The 22,701-nt window shown below is 46.2% G+C and overlaps 1 protein-coding gene across 1 annotated transcript in view; it reads right to left on the bottom strand.

Annotated features, from left to right (window-relative positions):
• Positions 1–960: 960 nt before the first annotated feature.
• Positions 961–22,701, bottom strand: part of UBE2R2 (ubiquitin conjugating enzyme E2 R2) — a 110,605-nt gene continuing 88,864 nt past the window's right edge. Inside the window, exons 2-5 of the mRNA XM_060761179.2 lie at positions 15,302–15,388; positions 9,157–9,254; positions 7,815–7,949; positions 961–4,979 (exon numbers count right to left, since the gene is read on the bottom strand). Coding sequence (XP_060617162.1) covers positions 4,757–4,979; positions 7,815–7,949; positions 9,157–9,254; positions 15,302–15,388 — 543 coding nt within the window. The 3' untranslated portion in view covers positions 961–4,756. The remainder of the gene's footprint in view (positions 4,980–7,814; positions 7,950–9,156; positions 9,255–15,301; positions 15,389–22,701) is intronic.

Genomic DNA, 22,701 nt, shown 5'->3' with positions numbered 1-22,701 from the left:
CCATTTTCTGATACAAAACATATGCCATCCAGTAGTCACTATCTGCTCATCCACAGAAAACTATATTTAATAAGCCTTGAGGGTTTTGTGAGACTCTTGTTGCAACAGCGTAGTAACAGTGAGGCTGTGGACCGTATGTTAGTTCTTGTGAACCATTGATGGTCCTCATACCATAAATTGGGAACCCCTGCCTTAGAGGGATTTGTAGTTTCTAGACCTTTGACCATTTTGGTGGCCCTTCTCTGGACACAACATTTCCACTGGTGTCCATTCCAAAAGATACCCAATATTCTAGGTGAAGCTACTTGAAAATGCACCACTCCCAATCTCATTGAGTATCAACACCAGCAACAAATGCCTGTGCGTGGAAGTGGGCTTGGAGAAGGTGCTGTGAGTGAAACAGCAGGAGCCATGGCATTCTTACATGTGCCAGATGTATATCCATGACTTCGAGGGCAGAAACATGAGGAAGAACATCCTGACTGTGAGAGCCATTCAGCAGTGGAACTCTCTGCCCCGGAGTGTGGTGGAGGCTCCTTCTTTGGAAGCTTTTAAGCAGAGGCTGGATGGCCATCTGTCAGGGGTGATTTGAATGCAATATTCCTGCATTCATGGACTGGACGGCCCATGAGGTCTCTTCCAATTCTATGATTCTAAAGCACATCTCCTCATTCATAATCTGGAAAGGCATGCATCTAACACCCGTGAAACATCACGGCCATAGAAGAATTAGAGACTCAAGGACAAGAGAAATACTTTTTCTATAACAGAGTTGGGCACACCTTATGAGCAGGTATTTCTGGGTTATTTTCCTAAGTCCTTTTGTTTTATGATAATGGCGGAATGAAGAGAAGTGAGGGAAAGGCCACGTTGGGCATGAGGAGCTGCTCTTGCTCAGCCCGGGAGCCTTTGAGACTCCTCCAGAGGTGCCCTTTGCACAGGGAACTAAGAATAGAGGTGTACTTTATTCTACATTTTATTAGTAGACAGATGTGCAGAAAAAAACCAAAACTAAATTACCAAAGGAGAAGGAGACAACACAAAAGAAAAAAAAATGCATTAGTTTAACCTGGTCTGGTAAGTTGCATCAACTGGGGAAAAGGAGAGAGAGAGAGAGAAAGAGAAGGAGAGGGGAGAGAAAACATCCAAGATTTCAGCGCTGAAAAGAGAAAAACAGCAATAGAATCCGAGTGCTCCCTGTTGGTTTCAAAATGTTAGGAACTGCATCTGAACTGGTTGGTTTGTTTCTTCGGTCAGAAATGTAAACGCAGAGGTGGGTGGGGCAGGAGAGAGGACCAGGCCGCAGAAGAGCTCGCAGAGTAAACGTGTGTCCTCAATCTCTTGAGTCGCTGGATAGTCGCATTTCGGTCGCTGGGTTGGATCGCGAGGAGAAGAGGAGACGGGATCGAAGTCGGTGTTCGAAGTCGGCCTTGGCTCAGCGGAGAGTGCGGACCCTCCCGTCGTCCCCCCCCTCCCCAAAAGAAGAGTGACCACAAGGGAGGACAGAGGTATCATCATCATCATCATCATAATGCATCTCACACCACCAACTGGAGAATACAAGTCACCGGAGAGTATACAGTGAACACGGTCAAAGTACAAGGGGAAAAGGGGCCGAGAGATGCAGCATCCGCATTTCAGGCCGGCCCAAGAGCGCCCTCCGCACCCCCTTTCGCCTCTCGTTTCCAGGGCAGGCGGATCCCTCTCTATCCGAGGAGTGACCGACCGAAGGATGGGGGTCCCACATTCTGCCCCACACGGCCTCCCCGTCTTCTCAGAAATGAACAGCTCAACATGCAGTGTGGGGCTAGCTGGAAAGGAGGGCCTTTTCTCTACAGCAGTGGGTCCCCAGATGTTTTGGCCTTCAACTCCCAGAAATCCTAACAGTGGGTAGACTGGGATTTTTGGGAGTTGTAGGCCAAAACACCTGGAGACCCACAGGTTGAGAACCAATGCTCTACAGCAGTGGTTCTCAACCTGGGGTCCCCAGATGTTTTGGCCTTCAACTCCCAGAAATCCTAACAGTGGCTAGACTGGCTGGGAGTTGTAGGCCAAAACACCTGGGGACCCACAGGTTGAGAACCACTGCTCTACAGACTAACTAAGCCAATTTGCCACCACTTCCTTCCTTTCTTTTACATATGCTTTCTTCACTCGTTCCTGGGGATCCTTGAGTGGGCAGGTGAAGACACGTGGTCTCCACGGTTGCATCAGAAGTCTGAGGGGACCTGAGCCTTGCACTTGGCACCAAAGGTGTGATGGGCCCTTGGAAAAAGGCAGAGCGATGGCCAGTTGGCAAGTGCCCCAGAGGCATGGAGAAAGAGCCTATGGGGTTCTGTGCTGCATACGTGACCTCTTTGAGCATCCCTGGACTTGGGTTGATCAGTCAACTCACTTGCTGCGTTGGGCACGTCCCAAAGAGCAAACAGACCCAGGTGACAATAGGGCCAGAAGGCCACAACCCAGACTAGAAGCCAAAGCATCAGGACTACGTACTGCTACAGACCCAGCTCTGCCTGATTTCCCATCATCACAGTCTCTCTTCCATTAGAAAGAAAAAATGAGGCTTCATACAATTTACGACTAAAGAAAGTGGAACTGAAGCTCACAGGACCATTTTGAAGGCCACAAGCACCTGATTTCCCAAGGCAGGAGCTCTTTCCTTTGTCTCCCCATGAGTGTTCCTTCTAGTCCCTGCCCTTTCCATCTCTGAAAGCCAGCCACAGATGCCGCCACATCACACTCTCGACTCCATGTACAACATAGAGCAGAGGTGCGCACCTCAGTAGCGGCAGCCTTCCATTTCCCAAGGAAACACAGGCTTTCGGGTGGGAATAGGGGAGCTCAAACACTTCGGGAGTCCTGGCGCCATCCAAGAGGCATCTTTTGCCCCCGTGTGCCAAAATGCCAGAGCCCAGCTGGCAAGAAGCCTCTTACTAAGGGAGAGGTCTCCATCCTGCAGGAAACAATGGTCAAACCATGTCTCCTTCTGCCACAGGAACGAGGGGCTGAATCCACTCTGCAGGGCACAACAAATTCAAGTGCAGGAAGCAGCAGCCATCCATAGAGAGAGCGACTTGTGGCAAAGCATTGTCTTCAATGCATCCTTCCAACACACCTGGAAGAGTCTCCAGGAAACGTGCTGGAATGGAGAGGCTGCTACTCTAGGAGGCCAAAGACACTCGTCTGCTGGAGAAAGAGGACCACCAAAAGGGTTCCATGGGGCAGAATGCAGCATGTTTTGATGGATTTATGGGAAGGTTCATCATCACCACGAGACAACCCAGAAATCTCTTGCTTATCTTGTAGATTCCCAGATTCTAGTCCTTCCCCACCCAGAAATCTCTTGCTTATCTTGTAGATTCCCAGATTCTAGTCCTTCCCCACCCAGAAATCTCTTGCTTATCTTGTAGATTCCCAGATTCTAGTCCTTCCCCACCCAGAAATCTCTTGCTTATCTTGTAGATTCCCAGATTCTAGTCCTTCCCCACCCAGAAATCTCTTGCTTATCTTGTAGATTCCCAGATTCTAGTCCTTCAAGTGTTTTGGATTTCAGCTCTCAGGAGCCTCAGCTGCTTTGGCTGATGATGAGGGATTCTGGGAGTCGATGTCCAAAACATCTGTGAAGTGCAGAGATTGAGAGGCGCTGCTGCAGATTGTAGATTCCCAGATTCTAGTCCTTCGGGTGTTTTGGATTTCAACTCTCAGGAGCCTCAGCTGCATTGGCTGATGATGAGGGATTCTGGGAGTCGATGTCCAAAACGTCTGTGGAAATGCAGAGATTGAGAGGCGCTGCTGCAGATTTTCGCGGCGTACGCTCACCTCTCCGGCTCCCCGAAGCGTCGTCTGCCCCTCCTGTAAACCTCCCCCTCCCCAACAACCTCAACATCAGCCCTCCCCCCTCCTGGCCCTCAAGCAGGACTGAAATGCAACACTGGGCCTTTCAGCCCCACAAGGTCTTGCCAAGGTCAGAATGCAAGAGCCCACGCTCTGCCCAACGCCTGAAAAAAAAAAGGGGGGAAAGAAACAAAGGGAAGGAGGAAGGAAGGGGGAAACCACCACCAGCACCAGCACCACCACAAGGCAAAACAAGTTGCGCACACAATCACTGTCAGTGGGGCAGCCTCGTTGGCCGGTGCTGCCGCCTCCGCCGCCGCCCCTGTATGGAAGCCCAGCTGGCAGGGAGCGTCCCCCACAGTCTCCGGCGGCGTTTGAATACATTAAACATCTCGATGAAAAACTGTGTTTAATTCAAGAAGCTAAACACAGAGCAAAACCTATTTCTCCTCGTCTTGCGGAAACGCCCCTGAAAGGCGGGCGGGAGGGGAGCAGAGTGATGCGGGGGGGGGGGGGGGGGGGGAGCCAGGAGCGCCGCTAGTTTTAAAAAAGGGAAGGGGGGGGGAGAGAAAAAAGAAAAGGGGGGCAAAATTCAGAATACAGTGATGGGAGAGGCAAGGATGCAAGAACTCTGAGACATTCTGCAGAAGAGGGCTTCCTGGTGGGGAGGCCCAAAGACCAGGGTGTGGGGGAGAGATCGAGGCCCGTGCGGCAGGAGGAAGGAAGCGGGTCGCGCGGGTTCGGTCGGTGTCTTCTTCCCCACCCCGGTCGGTGTGTGTATGTATGCGTGTGTAGGTGTAGGTGTGGTGTAGATATATTTTTTGCTGAACGGTCACTTGGAGGCCGCCGCCGCAGCCCCCCTCTGGCAAAACAGGCGGGACAGTACGGGGGGCCGGGGCCGGGGAGCGGAGGGGCCAGGTCAGGACTCCTCGTTCCCGGAATCGTCGTCGTCGTAACAATCGGCGTCCTCCTCCTCCTCCTCGTCTTCGTCGTCAATGTCGTCGTCGTACAAGTCGTCGTAAAGCAAATCCGAGCTGTTGTCATTGGAAGGCACTTTAGTTTTGATGCAGTACTCCGCCAAGGTGGTGGGGACCTTCACGCCGTCCTTTTCGGCTTCTGCCTTGGTTGCCTGGACTTGTTTCCTGGAGGAAGAGGGGCAGGAAGCGGGGTTAGGAAGTGACACCGAGTCCACATTCGCACAGCCCAACAATTATCATGTATCCATTTCCCTACCCATTCTGGATAGGCTTAGCCTGGGCCTAGTCTTGCTTTATGGACAGAACTACTCTGTTCCTCTCAAGGGGGTGGATGTCACCTGACATCCGCCGGGAAGTAGCAGCCAAGAGTGAAAGGACCAAGGCAGAGACATCTCCAGCTCATCCCTTGTTTGGGTATCAGCCAGCACGTCAACGACTTAAATTTAGAAATAGTTTTCTAAGATCTACAGAAACACTTGCTGGAACACCTCAGCAAGCAAGAGTCCAAAAGTGGCAGGCTCAAACCCAGAACCTCAACCAATGGCTGATACCAGATGAGAGACTCCCCCCTGGGCATACAGAAGACTGGGCGACTTGGAAGGCGCTGAACAGACTGCGCTCTGGGACCACGAGATGCAGAGCCAACCTCAAGAAATGGGGCCACAAAGTGGAATCCATGACATGCGAGTGTGGAGAGGAGCAAACCACTGACCACCTGCTGCGATGCAACCTGAGCCCTGCCACATGCACAAGGGAGGACCTTCTTGCAGCAACACCAGAAGCACTCCAAGTGGCCAGATACTGCTCAAAGGACATTCAATCAACTACCAAACTCACAAATTTTGTATTCTGTCTGTTTGTTTGCTTTGTTCTGTTAGAAATGTAATATAATTGACTGGTTGTCCTGACATGACAAATAAGGGGGGTGGACACCAGCTTTAGCACAGCTAGTTAATCACCAGCATCAATAGATCATTGCTAGCCAGAAGCCAGAAGCAGTTCGGAGTTCAAGTCGGAGTGAGCACCCAACTGTCAGCTCAGCTCACTATCCACCTAAGCACTTCGAAAACAGCTCAGCAGTGAGTACAGAAATTAGGCATCGCTTAAGTGAGGTGGTATTCGATGGGACCATAAAATGCCGGCAATCAAAGAACAAGGAGGAAAAATGGTCTGCGATCAAAGAGCTTGTTGTCATAGCGGATGGAGCAACAGCACCCCTTTGTGGCCAGAATTGAGCATAACCTCCAGGCGCCGAAGCTGGAAAATGCCGATATACCTCTATCTATTTGTCTGTCCTGTATGTCTATAAAATGGCATTGAATGTTTGCTGTGTATGTGTGTGTTGTGATCCGCTCTGAGTTCCCTTCGGGGTGAGAAGGGAGGAATATAAATACTGTAAATAAATAAACTGTTTCAGGGAAACTTGTTTTCAGTATAAACTTCCTATTTCTCGTCCCTAGGCATTTTCCAGCCCCTCCAGACAATTCTACAGTATGCGTCTGCCAGGAGTTTAACAAAGAGTCACAATGGAGAGTCTAGTGTTGCAGGCTTTCTTTGGTCCTCTAACATGATACTATTGGATGCTTCCAGCAGAAGCTGTTGTTCAGTAGGGTTTGCTATGACTCACAGTTTCACCCATCCACACCCAAAACCTGGAGTGCATGCCCTGTGGATATGGGAGTCACAGTGGGGATTTAAGGGGAGATTTTAGGTCCACTTCCCTGATTCTTTGCAGGTCACACCTGGATGTTTGGAAAAGGCTGTGTGAGGACCCTTGGGTTTACTCCATGAAAGGAAACACATACAGGTGGGCATCCTGGTGGTGACATATGTTTTTCTACATGTGCACCAGCTGCGCCTGTACTGGGAATTCTGACTTGGCCACGGTAGTCCATGCTTTGGTTACGTCCCGTATAGACTACTGCAACACTCTCTACATGGGATTGCCTTTGAAGACTGTCCAGAAGCTCCAAATGGTCCAATGAGCAGCAGCCAGGTTGCTAATGGGAGCGGCGCTCAGGGAGCACATGACTCCTCTGTTGTGCCAGCTCCACTGGCTGCCAGTCTGCTACCAGGCACAATTCAAAGTGCTGGCTTCAGCCTATAAAGCCCAAAATGGTTCAGGTCCAGCTTACCTATCCTAACGTATCTCCCCTTATGAACCATCTAGGACCTTAAGATCATTTGGGGAGGCGCTGCTCTCGATCTCGCCTTCCTCACAGACACGTTTGGTGGGGATGAGAGACAGGGCCTTCTCAGTGGTAGCCCCTCGGCTATGGAACACCCTTGGCTCCCTCCCTTCTAACATTCTGCAAAAAGGTTAAGACCTGGCTCTTCGAGCAAGCTTTTACTACTGGAGCATAATTAGACAAATATGAATATATGGAACGAACGATGATGCAATTGGACAATGATTTTAGTAAAGAGACACCGAGGATTTTGTTTTTACAGGCTGTATTGTTTTTATATCCCATTTTAAATGTTTTAATTGCTTTTATAATTGTTTTAACTGTATCTTTATAATTTGTTATGGCATCGAATCACTGCCGACTGCGAACCGCCTTGAGTCGCCTCTGGCTGAGAAAGGCGGTAGACAAATGCGGTAAATAAATAAATGTGCAGAAGGAATTTTTTTAAATAGTGCATAACAGTCATTATTACGAGTTGCAGAAAGGGTAGCCCATCAAAGTACACAAAGCAGCATGTGGGTGTGCGTTGCCTTTGTCCACTACATATACAATTGCAGAATGGGTTGCCAGCAATGTTTATGGATCACTAACCCATACAAGTTGCTCTACATCGGCAATCAGTACAGGGGTTGTGCCATGTCACTCCCCCTCCAGTGGATATTTACTCCCTGTTGAAGTGATGTAGGCCCCCAACCCACTCTCTCTGCTACCTAGCAGCAGCCCAGGAGGCAAAGGAGGCCTTTGGGTCCCCAGGGCTGGGAAGGGGAAGCCGCAAGTGGTCGGACAACATCCCCGCTTTCCTCTGGCTTACCGAATGATTTCCGCATATTCTTTGTCTTTTCCTTTGCTGTCCCTCCATTTCCTGAACATGACCGAAGCATCCACGTTTGCCGGAGAGAAGGTGTTGGGCTCATTCAGCAAGGAGATTACGCTCAGTAGGATAGTCCTGGAGAAAGTGAGGATTGGGGTAAGAAGGAGAAGAAGAGAGTCAGGACCACTGTGCCCCCAAAGTCTCATACAGGAAGGAGAACATGCCATAAGGTGGGAGGGAGATGCATGGATGCGTACAAGGCAGCGTATGGTGACAGAGCCAGGAGTGCAGATTTCCAAACATCCATCCATCCCTTCCTTTCTCCAAAACATTCTTCCCACTAGTCTCTAAAGGCCCCCCATTTAACCCCAAGCTGCCCTCTACAGAGAGTACGGGAGCTGATTTCACCATGTTTGGGGACTTCTGAGGACCTTTGCTTGGCCTACAAGGGCTTTGAAGGAGGAATGCCCACTACATTTATAATAACAACAACAACAATAATAATAATAATAATAATAATAATAATTGTCGAAGGCTTTCATGGCCGGAATCACTGGGTTGTTGTAGGTTTTTCCGGGCTATATGGCCATGTTCTAGAGGCATTTTCTCCTGATGTTTCGCCTGCATCTATGGCAAGCATCCTCACGACCTCACTACCTCTGAGGATGCTTGCCATAGATGCAGGAGAAACGTCAGAAGAAAATGCCTCTAGAACATGGCCATATAGCCCGGAAAAACCTACAACAACCCAATAATAATAATAATAATAATAATAATAATAATAATAATAATGGAACTTTCGAATCCATGTTTCCGATGCTGATGAGGTGAAAATCAAAGTGATGAACTGGCTGAAAAAAGGCGGAGAGAAACTTCTATGACACAGGCATCAAAAACTTGTCCCATGGATGACAAAATGTATTGAACTGAATGGTGATTATGTGGGGAACAAAATAGAAATATCTATGCTATAATCCATGTTAAGTTTTATTAAAATATATTCATTCTTTTATTTTAAAAAAACCTTGTAACAAGGATATTCCTTGTATTTCCTGGCATTCATGACCTCTGCAAACAAGGGGGCTCTTTGGGTCATCTTCAAACTCACAGAAGTCTCAGCTTTATCCATTTCCCATGAAACAGAGATCCTAAACTTCAAAGCAGACCCCAAATGAATTGTCACAGGCTCAAGACACAAGCTAGAGAGAATCAAAGCTCACTTAGTGGAGATGTTTTCTTCTTCAGTGCCGGGTAACACAGAAAGGGCTGAAATGGAGGGAAGTTTGCCTGAAGAACATTAGGGGACCTGGCCACGCCAAGGCTGATCCCTGTGTGGCCTTACCTGACATTCTGGGTCGGGTTCCACCTTTCCGATGGCAGCTCCCCGCTCTGAGGGTCATCTACAGGTGGGTGAAGGATTGAAATACATACATCTCCATTCTAGCAAAAGAGAGAAGAAGAGAGATGAAGTCAAGGACGGACAGAGGCATCCTTACAATTTTAAGGCCCTCAGTGTCAATCTGGAGATTAAAGGGCCATAAGAAAATACAGACTTGTACAATATGAATGGGTTCCTGAATTAATACATACAACACAATAGCCCACTTGTACGCAGAAAGAAAAATAAATCAGTTCAGCCAATAATGTGACTGGTGAAAGAGTTCCAAATCATAGCATTCACAAAACAATATTATATGCGTGGGTTGTTGTAGGTTTTTCTGGGCTATATGGCCATGTTCTGGAGGCAATTTTTCTCCTGACGTTTCACCTGCATCTATGGCAAGCATCCTCAGAGGTAATGATGACCTCATTACCTCTGAGGGTGCTTGCCATAGATGCAGGCGAAACGTCAGGAGAAAAATTGCCTCCAGAACATGGCCATATAGCCCGGAAAAACCTACAACAACCCATGGATTCCGTCCATGAAAGCCTTCGACAATGCAATATTATATGCGTTTGGTACAATCACTCAAAAAAGTATCAACGCTGTATGTTCTTGCGTCGAATTGAACTTAAATCCGTAGTCCACGACCGGTTTCGGCCTCACTCCAGGCCTTCCTCTGGTGGACTAAAATTATATATATATCAATACTTACTACAAATAAATTAATAGACAAGCATGTACATAAACACATATAAAGATACATGTAAGAATAGTAACAGTTATGAACTTGATATTTATCATATACATCAATGTTTGTTGTAAATACATTCATTCAGCATCATATATTTCAACATGTTTAAAGATACTCACAAGATTATAAACTTGGTACTTGTTCCCCTTGGAAATACAGGTTTGAGTGACTGTACAAAATGCATATAATATTGTTTTGTGAATGCTATGATTTGGAACTGTATAATAAGTTTCACCAGTCACATTATTGGCTGAATTGATGTATTTTTCTTTCTGTGTACAAGTGGGCTATTGTGTTGTATATAAAATACAGACTTGGCCATCTCATCGATATTATTTCTTCCCTGCCTACCTTACCTCCTCAAGGCACATGGACGTCACTATTTCCTAAAGTAAAAGAAGTATGGACACACACTACACCAAAAACCAAGGCCCAGTTATTGCACTATTTACTGATCTAAACCTCATTCTTAAGTCATAGGGATGGAAACACACACACACTAACGACCAACTACCACTTCCACCCTTGTTAAGAGCATCATGAAAGAAAACATAAGAGTAAACACAACCAAAGTGATCCCTTCAGATGTATATGCCTAACCCATGTTTCTTACAGTATGACTGGCCGGTCTTTAAAATGGTCTTAATGTTCCATGATACCTCAGCTGGTTCGAGGTTTTGGGCTTGAGTGTTACCAGTACGCTGATGACACTCAGCTGGTGCTGAGGATGGAGGGCAGACCGGACTCCGTACACGATTATTTCCATCAGTGCCTCGAGGCCGTGACTGGATGGCTGTGTGCCAGCAGGTTGAGGGTGAATCCAGCAAAGATGGAGATCCTATGGCTGGGTCAACCGGGCAGTGGGGATATCCAGCTGCCTACCCTGGATGGCGAGGCGCTACGCCCGTCATCATTGGTAAAGAGTCTGGGAGTCCCTTTGGACCCTCTGCTGAGGATGGAGGCCCAGGTCTCTGCCGTGAGCAGGACCGCCTTCTTTCATCTGTGGCGGGCTAGACGGCTGGCCCCCTCCCTGTCCAGGGACAACCTAGCTACGGTGATCCAGGCTACTACTGTAATGCCCTCTACATTGGCTTTCCTCTGTCGGTGATCTGGAAGCTCAAGCTGGTACAAAATGCAGCTGCTTGGCTTCTTGCGGGAATTCCAATGAGATGCCACATCACACCAATCTTACTGCAGCTGCATTGGTTACCAATTGAGCACCGGTGATGGTACTTACCTTGCATGGTCTGGGGCTGATGTACCTGAGGGACCGCCTCACCCCCTGCCAACCCCAGAGATCCCTCCATTCTGAGGACCAAGATCTATTGGAAATTCCCAGTGTCAAGACCTTGCGCCTAACAGCAACCAGGCGCAGAGCCTTTACAGCAGTGGCACCATCACTCTGGAACACTCTGCCACCTGAAGTCCGTGCCTTGCGGGACCTATCAGCTTTCCGCAGGGCATGTCAGACATATCTGTTTCGACAGGCCTTTGAGCTTTGATATTGCTGTTTTTAAATTGTTTTTAATTGTTTTTAAATTGTGTTAGATTTTAGCCTGTTCTTGTAAGCCGCTCCGAGCCCCAGGGGAGCGGCGGCATATAAGTTTGAATAATAAATAAATTAATAAAATGTTGCTATGCGCCTTCAAGTTGTTTCCAACTTCATTTGAGGCTGAGAGAGTGTGACACACCCAAGGTCACTAGTGAGTGCCCAGAGCAATGTAAGTATTTGAACCCTGCTCTCCAGTGCCACAGAGCAATGCTCAAACCACCACACTACATTGGTTCTTTCATATCCTCTGTGTTCTGCCTTCATTTCTCTTCCCTCACATCCATTGTAATTATATTTTAAAATTTCAATTAAAAAAGCGATGCTTTGAGATGCCAACCCTCCTCCTTGTAATGTATACAATGAGCCCAAATCATCTGCTGAGGTTTAGTTCTAGGATGCTTTGAGGCTACCAAAATCTGCAGATGACGAAGTCCCATTATATACAACGGCATAGTAAAATGGCAAAAATTGTGGAATTCAAAGAAATCTCTGTTTTCTGGTTGGCCCCATGGATGCATAACCCGTAACTATGGCTGTGTTTGTGTTCTGGGCTCATTTGGAAAGCATTCCCAGCTGAAGACTCTCCAGCTGGGGGAGCCAGAGCTCTTGGCAGAAGGCACCTTCTCCTGCTTCCTGGGAGCTACAGGCTGCCAAACAAAAGCCCTTCTGCTCCAGGGAGATCTGGCCCTGCCTGGTCTTCCATGCCTGAAGTGAAGTGAGGCTGGGACAACAAAGAGGGAGGCGCAGAAGGAGAGGGGCAACTTGCACGCTCTGCGGATCAGCCTCCCGGATCAGCCTGCCTTGTCAATGCAACCTGCCGACTTGGAGCACACTCTTCCCTTTGTCTAGCCTTCTCCCAAACACTTTGCGCTCAGGATACCGCAATTCCCCTAGTATGGAAAACAGCATCGTGAAACACAAAGGAAACCACATCTTACGGAGCCAATGGCTTCTCTGTTTTCCATCACTCTGGACCCCTGCAGAGCACAGATTATTATCCCTTTTGCAAAAACAAACGTGCAGGAGTGTATGGGCGGTGGGCATCAACACAATCTATTATTGTGCATGCCTCTATTTTGGAACTATTGTGGTCAGATCAGAATGATTAGGTTTCTACCCCGAAATTTAGGAATCCGCGAGACATTGTTAATGTGGCAGATTTCAAGCAGCGTCACTTTTTATAATTGTGATTTAGTCAGATATGAGGAGTCCATTCTGAATTACTCTCACCATTGCGACCACAATAGGTTTCTTTTCCCAGGGACCCCAAAGGTCTTGATATTTCATAATCTGTTTCTACTTTTTGTTTTCAATTTCATGATCCACTGGGTTGCCCACAATTTATACTCCAAGATTTAACTTTCCCAAATTATACTTATGTCTGGCGTTGTTTGTTTGTTGTTGTTATTGTGTGCCTTCAAGCTGATTCTGACTCATGGCAGTCCTAACGTGATACTATCGTGAGGGTTTGTTTATCTGGAAGATCTTTTTAATGTAAGTTTGCCACTGCCTTCCTTTGAGGCCGAGACAGTGTGACTTTCCCAAGACTACTTGGCCAAGCAGGAATTCGAACCTTGGCTTAAAATGTCCCTTGCGGTCTCTTCCAACTCATTGGTTCTATGATTCCTAGGTTATAATCCAACATGATTACACTGATTCATAGAATCATAGAATCCAAGAGTTGGAAGAGACCTCCTGGGACATCCAGTCCAACCCCATTCTGCCAAGAAGCAGGAATATTGCATTCAAATCACCCCTGACAGATGGCCATCCAGCCTCTGTTTAAAAGCCTCCAAAGAAGGAGCCTCCACCACACTCCGGGGCAGAGAGTTCCACTGCTGAACGGCTCTCACAGTCAGGAAGTTCTTCCTCATGTTCAGATGGAATCTCCTTTCTTGTTGTTTAAAGCCATTGTTTCGCGTCCTAGTCTCCAAGGAAGCAGAAAACAAGCTTGCTCCCTCCTCTTTGTGGCTTCCTCTCACATATTTATACATGGCTATCGTATCTCCTCTCAGGCTTCTCTTCTTCAGGCTAAACATGCCCAGCTCTTTAAGCCGCTCCTCATAGGGCTTGTTCTCCAGACCCTTGATCATTTTAGTCGCCCTCCTCTGGACACATTCCAGCATGTCAATATCTTTCTTGAATTGTGATGCCCAGAATTGGACACAATATTCCAGGTGTGGTCTAACCAAAGTGGAATAGAGCATGGGGAGCATGACTTCCCTAGATCTAGACACTAGGCTCCTATTGATGCAGGCCAAAATCCCATTGGCTTTTTTTGCCGCCACATCAAGGACTCCAAGATCTTTTTCACATTTCAGATTTAAGTTGACCCTGAGTGAGGGCCGGGTAAATGACCTTGGAGGGCCGCTTCCAGCCCTCAGGCCTTAGTTTGAGGACCCCTGCACTAGTCTCGCTTATCCGACATAAACAGGAAGGCAGAATGTTGGATAAGTGAAAATGTTGGATAACCAACTGCTGCTCTGGCCAGAGTGAAGACGGAGGGGAGCAGAAGACAGTTCTATCTTATCTTTAATAATAATACAATATAGTATATTGTATATACATATAATATTTATAATATTATAATGTAATACAATATAATACTAGTAATAATAATACATTATTATAATTATATTATATTACTAATAATATTACAATATAATGGTACCGTGCAATATAGTAATATATAATACTGATACTGTACTATGCTAATAATATAATATATTGTATGGAAATATATCTTGTAAACTGCTCTGAGTCCCTTCGGGGTGAGAAGGGCGGCATATAAATGCCGTAAATAAATAAATAAATAAATAAATAATAAGGAGGGATTAATGGCTTCAAACTACAGGAGAGGAGATTCCATCTGAACATGAGGAAGAACTTCCTGACTGTGAGAGCCGTTCAGCAGTGGAACTCTCTGCCCTGGAGTGTGGTGAAGGCTCCTTCTTTGGAAGCTTTTAAACAGAGGCTGGATGGTCATCACTCAGGGGTGATTTGAATGCAATTTTCCTGCTTCTTGGCAGGATGGGGTTGGACTGGATGGCCCATGAGGTCTCTTCCAACTCTTTGATTCTATGATTCTAAGGAAAAGCCTATTAAATGTCAAATTATGTTATGATTTTACAAATTAAGCACCAAAACATCATGTTTGACAACAAAACGACAGAAAAACAGGTCAATACACGGTAACGTTATGTAGCAATTACTTATTTAGCACCAAAACATCGCAATGTATTGAAACAACCATGGATCTGGGAAGGACACAGACTGCGTTGGATGAGTGAAGGTTGGATAAGTGAGATTCTACTGTATATATCTGAATGGACATCATACAGACGATAGGGGAAGCTTGCCTTTTGCTGTTCCAGAGCGTAGACCATTCAAATTGCTAGAGAATCCACCTAGACGTTGGCAAACTTCTCTGCTTCTCTCCTGTAAGAACTGTTTTGACAGCCTATCACCTTTTGCTTGCTTTCCTTTTTAGCACAACACAGCAGTCTTTCCTGTCTCTTCACCAGGAGTGGGGCAAGAAAGTAAATAAGACCTTGACAGCAAGCAGAAGACAGAAACACCCTGAACTTCCTTTTACCATATGGGAGAGATGGGGAAAAAACCACCCAGGCAGCTGTTATCACCTACATTTGTCAACAAGGAAAAGTAGAGCAGAAGAGACTGCCATTGACCTGTAGCCTTGTTTTCCTGCATCGGCATAACTCAGGAGTATGTTTTCAGCTTTCATGGTGGTGAAGATAAATGAAGAGACAGGGGGAAATAAGCAGCTCATACATGCGTACCTCATAAATGTTGGGATGCCACATTTTGGTCAGGAATCTGAAGGTAGGAGGTGAATATGGGTAGTCCATAGGAAATTTAATATGAGCCTGAAATAGAAAAACAAAGAAAAAATGTCTGATTCAGATACACATTCTGAACAACAATTTCAATTTCACTGCCTGAGCTTCCTTTTTGCCCCCTTCCTCCTTTTGCAAATCTTCCTCCCTTTTGCCTCCTTCCTCCAAATCACTTTTTCTTTTGTCATGTCTTCTGGACTGTGACCCTGAGGGCTAAATCTGCCCTAAATCTGCCATGGGGTGAAATTTGGTAAGAAGGCACTAGGGAGCTTTTGGCCATCCAAACACAGGAAACAAGGCTTCCCAAAACACCCAAACAATGCATCAAGAAATTATGGAAGAAAGGTATTTTGTGAGGTGCATGTGCAGCCTTTTAATTGTTATTTTCTTGGCTTTTAAAATTAGTTTACAATGCTTTAAAATATGCGTGTTTTAATATAGTATCTAGTTTAATTTCTTAACGTTTTTATCATCAGGTTTTAGTAACATTTTATTTGTTTTAATCATTAAAATATTTATGTCCCAGACCACATGTCAGAATCTCAAGGCAGCATGAAATAACTTTATGGTAAATCTTTGTTGTAAGCCATTTTCGGTCGCCAATCAGGATAAAACACAAGCTATAAATGAATCAAACCCCAGGAATGTGTTCGACTTTTGATTTTGTGATACGAAATCCAGCATATAGAACTCGTTTGCTGTGACATACTATGCTTTTGTGTCAGTAAAATAATTTATTTATTTATCGTGTCATCAGCAACCATACCATTATATTACAATTCTAACAGAGCAAAACAAACACACAGATTAAAAAGAAAAAGAAAGAAAAAGAAAGAAAAAGAAAGAAAACAAAAACAAAAACAAAAAAACACACAGATTTTGCAAATTTGGTAGTTCGTTAAATGTCCTTTGACCAGTATCTGGCCACTTGTAAAATAATAATAATAATAATAATAATAATAATAATAATAATAATAATAAACTTTATTTCTATCCCGCCCTATCTCCTTGTAGGGACTCTGGGCGGTTTACAACCAACAGTGGCAAACATTCAATGCCATAAAGTGCAGACAGAAACCAAAACAACCAAAGCAACCAGAAATCAAAGAACATAGGAAACATCCATTATTAACAACAGAAGAAGTGGGGAGAGGGAAGGGAGGAGTATTTGTATACTAAATGAACTGAAGACACCAGTGGATTCAAACCATATCTGATGTTCACGGTCAAAACAGCAAGCACCCTCAGCCACTCAAGTATGAGAAATGTTTTGTTGATAAATTTTCTGACAGATGCAGAGGCCACCATAACTTTTCTCAGATATCGAAGCTACAGACTGTTTCAATTCCTGGAAAGTATTTTATCACCAGAGAGCCAGTACAGTATAATCCTCATATTTGCAGAGTGGATATGCGTGGTTTCACTTTTCCACCATTCAACTTAGGACCTCCTATACAAGTGACACCCTCTTCTCAGTCCTTTTGCCGTTCATCCCACTGAAAATAATAGTGCTTGCCATTATTTATGGTTTCACATTAACCACACAAACCTCTGGAAGACAGACAGATAGAGCGGTCACAGTGTTTGGTGTAGTGGTTTAAGGATTGGATTATGGAGACCCGGTGGATGACTTTAAGCAAGTCACTCTCAGCCTCAAAAGAAGGAAAGGCAACCTCCCTCTGAAAATATATTGCCAAGATAAGACTTTCCTCAGAGTTACTGTAAGTTGACAATGACTTGAAGGTACACAACGAACGATGAATTTATTTATTTACTGTATTTGTATACCGCCTTTCTCAGCCAATTTGGCGACTCAAGGCGATTTCCAACAAATCAGTATACATAAAACATAATAGATAAAAAACATTAAACAGTATAAGACATCCCAGAAGCAACAAAAGTAACATCACCAGCGTCTCATTATTCTCAAGCATTGTCCAATTCCATTGTCAGGTCATTCAACTTCCTATATTAACTACTCTGTATTTGTAAACGCTTGCTCAAATAGCTACGTTATAACTTGCCTTCGAAACGTCAAGAGGGAGGGAGCAGATCTGATCTCTCTAGGGAGGGCATTCCATAGCCGAGGGGGCACCACTGAGAAGGCCCTGTCTCTCGTCCCCGCCAAACGTGCTTGTGACAAAGGCGGGACCAAGAGCAGGGCCTCCCCAGATGATCTTAAAGTCCTCAGTGGTTCGTAAGTGGAGATACGTTCGGACAGGTAAGTTGGGCCAGAACCGTTTAGGGCTTTATAGGCCAAAGCCAGCACTTTGAATTGGGCCCAGTAGCAAACCGGCAGCCAGTGGAGCTGAACACATTTTTTTTATCACCAGGGCAGCCCTCAGCAGCTTGGACGAGCTGGTCGACCTTTCATGAAATTAAGTTGTCCTGTTTCAAAAGCAGCCCTTTTGTTCTTTCTGGAATGCCCGGCATTCTTAGGGCTAAATCCTATTTTAGTCATGACTAGAGTTGTTGTTCATTTGTTCAGTCGTCTCCGACTCTTCGTGACCTCATGGACCAGCCCACGCCAGAGCTCCCTGTCGGCCGTCACCACTCCCAGCTCCTTCAAGGTCAGTCCAGTCACTTCAAGGATGCCATCCATCCATCTTGCCCTTGGTTGGCCCCTCTTCCTTTTGCCTTCCACTTTCCCCAGCATCATTGTCTTCTCTAGGCTTTGCTGTCTCCTCATGATGTGGCATTCAAAGGACTTCAACTTTGTCTCTAGTCTCCTTCCCTCCAATGAGCAGTCGGGCTTTATTTCCTGGAGGATGGACTGGTTGGATCTTCTCGCAGTCCAAGGCACTCTCAGGACTTTCCTCCAACACCACAGTTCAAATTAGTCTTCTCTATTTGGGATCAGCCAACAGGACCTCAGCTTCTCTTTCCACCAGTGGCTCCAAGAACCAGACAGGATGCAACTCAGGATGTGTAGAACCTGATGAGGTTCACCTCCAACACTGAGTAAGCTCTCCCAAACTGCTGGGTCACACCAGGATATGCATTGTCCTACCTCTGACCAAAATATTACCTTGGGAGTGTGTCTTCAGCCATACCAACACTTCCATTCCCCACAATTTGCAGCAGTGGGGGTCCACTGGTGCTATGCAGCTTGGCAGCATCTACATTTGGGAATTTCCTTTTATTTACCAGGGAAATTTCCCCATTAATAAATAAAGGACATTCCCAGTGTTGTTGTTTCCATGGCAACAGCTGAGAGCAGTAGGTTTCTAGTCTAAGAGATGCAACCACTTAACCACTTAAGTCCATGCAAGATACTGGGGGATTTCAACAGATAGATGAGATTTTCTTTCAGGAGAGGAAAAGGGCGCCCAATTCTTTGCTGGGATGGATTTTAATGGGATGGGTAGGGATCTCCCACATAGTTCAACAGCCATTTGAAAGGCAACACTTCCTGGACAACGAAAGTTACAAATGCTCCTCATCCACAGGAAAAAAACAATCATGACTTCTCACTACCTCTGAGGATGCTTCCCATAGATGCAGGCGAAACGTCAGGAGAGAATGCCTCTAGACCATGGCCATATAACCTGAAAAAACCTACAACAACCCAGTGATTCCGGCCATTGTGTCCAATTTGGGGCACCACAATTCAAGAGAGATATTGACAAGCTGGAATGTGTCCAGAGGAGGGTGATTAAAATGATCAAGAGTCTGGAGAACAAGCCCTATGAGGAGCGGCTTAAGGAGGTGGGCATGTTTAGCTTGAAGAAGAGAAGGTTGAGAGGAGATATGATAGCCATGTATAAATATGTGAGAGGAAGCCACAGGGAGGGGGGAGAAAGCTTGTTTTCTGCTTCCTTGGAGACTAGGACGCGGAACAATGGCTTCAAATTCCAAGAGAGGAGATTCCATCTGAACATGAGGAAGAACTTCCTGACTGTGAGAGCCGTTCAGCGGTGGAACTCTCTGCCCCGGAGTGTGGTGGAGGCTCCTTCTTTGGAAGCTTTTAAACAGAGGCTGGATGGCCATCTGTCAGGGGTGATTTGAATGCAATATTCTGCTTCTTGGCAGAATGGGGTTGGACTGGATGGCCTATGAGGTCTCTTCCAACTCTTTGATTCTATGATAGCCCTCGAGAATACAATCATGACTTCTGCCACTATTTCTGGAAATAAGTGAGTGATGAGGGACAGGGGCATTTCCATATCATATCTGCTTCCACAGAGAGAGAGAGATCTGTCAGACTTGACAAGAGATTCATTCACATCAAAAACAACGAAAGTCTTGTGACACCTTAAAGACCGCCGTGTATCTTACAGCATGAGTTTTGGTGGACCTTAGATGCAATACAGAACTTTGTTGCTTTAGTTGCAAAAGACTAACAGGCTTGTCCCTTTAGAAGTCATTCCCCAAAGTCATGCATCACTGCTGCAAACCAGGAGGTCTTTGGCAGAGGCTCAGGAGCCACAAGTGGAGTCTTGCAGCCAGAGCTTCTTTGTGAACGGCTGGGACGTGACAAAGCAGAATGCTGCTCCTCCCTTGGCAACTGGCACAGCCCGTGTGTTCTGAAGCAACGCTTTCCCCCCTCGCCCGGCAGGTTCCTTTCCGCTGCGTTGTCAGCACAGGTTGCCAAAGAGTGTCTGCAGAACGGAGGAGGAGGAGGAGGAAAAGCAGCCACCTTCCCAAGAGGCAGCCAAAGCGCTCTGCTCATCTATCTCCGATTCAAGGCAAAGCTGGACTTTGGAATTGCTTGCTGAACAGACATCCGTCCTCAGCAGACATACGCGGTTGCAATTACTTTCAGGAGGACAACAAAATAAGTGTTATGTCAAGAAGTGGTGTGTATGTGTATAGCTTGTATTGTCGAAGGCTTTCATGGCTGGAATCAATGGGTTGTTGTATTGTTGTTGTTGTTGTTATTATTATTATTATTATTATTATTATTATTAAACTTTATTTGTACCCCGCTAGCATCTCCCGAAGGACTCGATGCGGCTTACAAAGGCCAAGGCCTCAACACAACAACAACAGACAATAACAATACAATGCAAAGCAAATTAAAAACATAAGCAATAACAGAAACAAAACATTACACTGGGCCAATGAAGGGTACAGGTTAAAAAAGTGCTGGGTGTGGGAAGTGATATGTTGGGATTCTGGGCAAGTGCAATGTGCAGAGAGTCTTAAACTCTAATAAAGTGCTTCTGGGATGTAGTACTGGGGTTATCCTATTCTGGAAAGGCACATCGGAATAGCCAGGTCTTCAAGTTCTTCCTAGTGTGATTTAGAATATGATGTTTTAATTACTAAAATGATCAAGGGTCTGGAGAACAAGCCCTATGAGGAGCGGCTTAAGGAGCTGGGCATGTTTAGCCTGAAGAAGAGAAGGCTGAGAAGAGACATGATAGCCGTGTATAAATATGTGAGAGGAAGCCACAGGGAGGAGGGAGCAAGCTTGTTTTCTGTTTCCTTGGAGACTAGGACGCGGAACAATGGCTTCATACTACAAGAGAGGAGTTTCCATCTGAACATGAGGAAGAACTGACTGTGAGAGACGTTCAGCAGTGGAACTCTCTGCGCCGGAGTGTGGTGGAGGCTCCTTCTTTGGAAGCTTTTAAACAGAGGCTGGATGGCCATCTGTCAGGGGTGCTTTGAATGCAATATTCCTGCTTCTTGGCAGAATGGAGTTGGACTGGATGGCCCATGAGGTCTCTTCCAACTCTAGGATTCTAGGATTCTATGATTCAAGATATCTCATTATGTTCATATACATAAAATTTTAAAGAAGTTCAATAGGCTTCAAACTACAAGAAAGGAAATTCCATCTGAACATTAGGAAGAACTTCCTGACTGTGAGAGCCGTTCAGCAGTGGAACTCTCTGCCCCGGAGTGTGGTGGAGGCTCCTTCTCTGGAAGCTTTTAAACAGAGGCTGGATGGCCGTCTGTCAGGGGTGCTTGGAATGCAATTCCTGCTTCTTGGCAGAATGGGGTTGGACTGGGTGGCCCAGGAGGTCTCTTCCAACTCTTTGATTCTATGACTGTCTGTAGTATTGATGTTGGAAACCGGCCTGAGTCCCTCGAACGGAGGTGATATGGCATATTCAAGCTGTCCAGCAGTAAGATCTTCATTAGTAAAGAGGCTGGGTGGCCATCTGTCAGGGGTGCTTTGAACGCAATATTCCTGCTTCTTGGCAGAATGGGGTTGGACTGGATGGTTCACGAGGTCTCTTCCAACTCTTTGATTCTATGACTGTCTGTAGTATTGATGTCGGAAACCGGCCTGAGTCCCTCGAACGGAGGTGATATGGCATATTCAAGCTGTCTAGCAGTATGGTCTTCATTAATAAAGGAGATTCCATCTGAACATGAGGAAGAACTTCCTGACTGTGAGAGCCGTTCAGCAGTGGAACTCTCTGCCCTGGAGTGTGGTGGAGGCTCCTTCTTTGGAAGCTTTTAAGCAGAGGCTGGATGGCCATTTGTCAGGGGTGCTTTGAATGCAATATTCCTGCTTCTTGGCAGGGGGTTGGACTGGATGGCCCATGAGGTCTCTTCCAACTCTTTGATTCTATGAATAAGCTACATAACAAAGACCTTTATTGATGCAAGGATTGGTGTGCTCAAATCCTATTGAAACCCTGTGTAATTCTGTTCCATTGAAGGCAATAATGGGATCAACTAGGCTCACTCACTGACCAGCCACAGAGATTACAGACAGGTGTTCTGACAGGCAGCAATGACTCTCAAAAAAATCCCTAGAGGACACACGGTCACCGGCTCCAAAGCCTTGGAGTTTCTGTGCCAAAGGGACAAAGCCCTGGTCCTTCTGCTGAATGCTCACTTGGGTCTTCTTGAGAGGCAGCTACTTCTGGCAGCCAGGAGCCCTGCGATGTGAGCCTGCAGCACAAAGCAGGAAGGCTGCAGCTTGGCGCTGGCCCTTCTCTCGGCCTGGCAATTAGCAAGAGCCGCAGGGCTGCCTCCCAGAGCAATTAGCAGGAGCTGCTCCACTGCAGCCAAGTGGAACCCAAAGCAAGCAAAGCCTCCTCCCGCCCTTCTTCGCCCAGCAAAGAATAGCAGCCCGCTTCTTGCTGCTGAGGAACTGGCCACCGCAAGCTTGCCATTAAAGCGCTATTTTTAGGAGCAGAACTACTTCTGCAGGCCACAAAATCCAGAGGCGGTCAAAGCTGGGCACCAACCCTGCCAACAGGAAATGCCTCGGCAGAGGCACCGCGTGGTGAAGTTCAGACCGGGACCGCCTTCCACCTGGAAACCAATGTCCTCACTGCAGGAGAAGATGCACACCAAGAATAGGGCTCCATGGTCACCTACAGGCCCAACGCCAGTAGAACTATGGGCAGCAGGCACTGCAACCAGCAGGCTTCCTT

This window comes from Anolis sagrei, chromosome 2, assembly GCF_037176765.1.
Source record: "Anolis sagrei isolate rAnoSag1 chromosome 2, rAnoSag1.mat, whole genome shotgun sequence".
In the NCBI taxonomy this organism is placed as follows: Eukaryota; Metazoa; Chordata; class Lepidosauria; order Squamata; family Dactyloidae; genus Anolis; species Anolis sagrei.
Note: the sequence above shows the minus strand (reverse complement) of the source record. Positions and strands in the feature narration are given on the sequence as shown.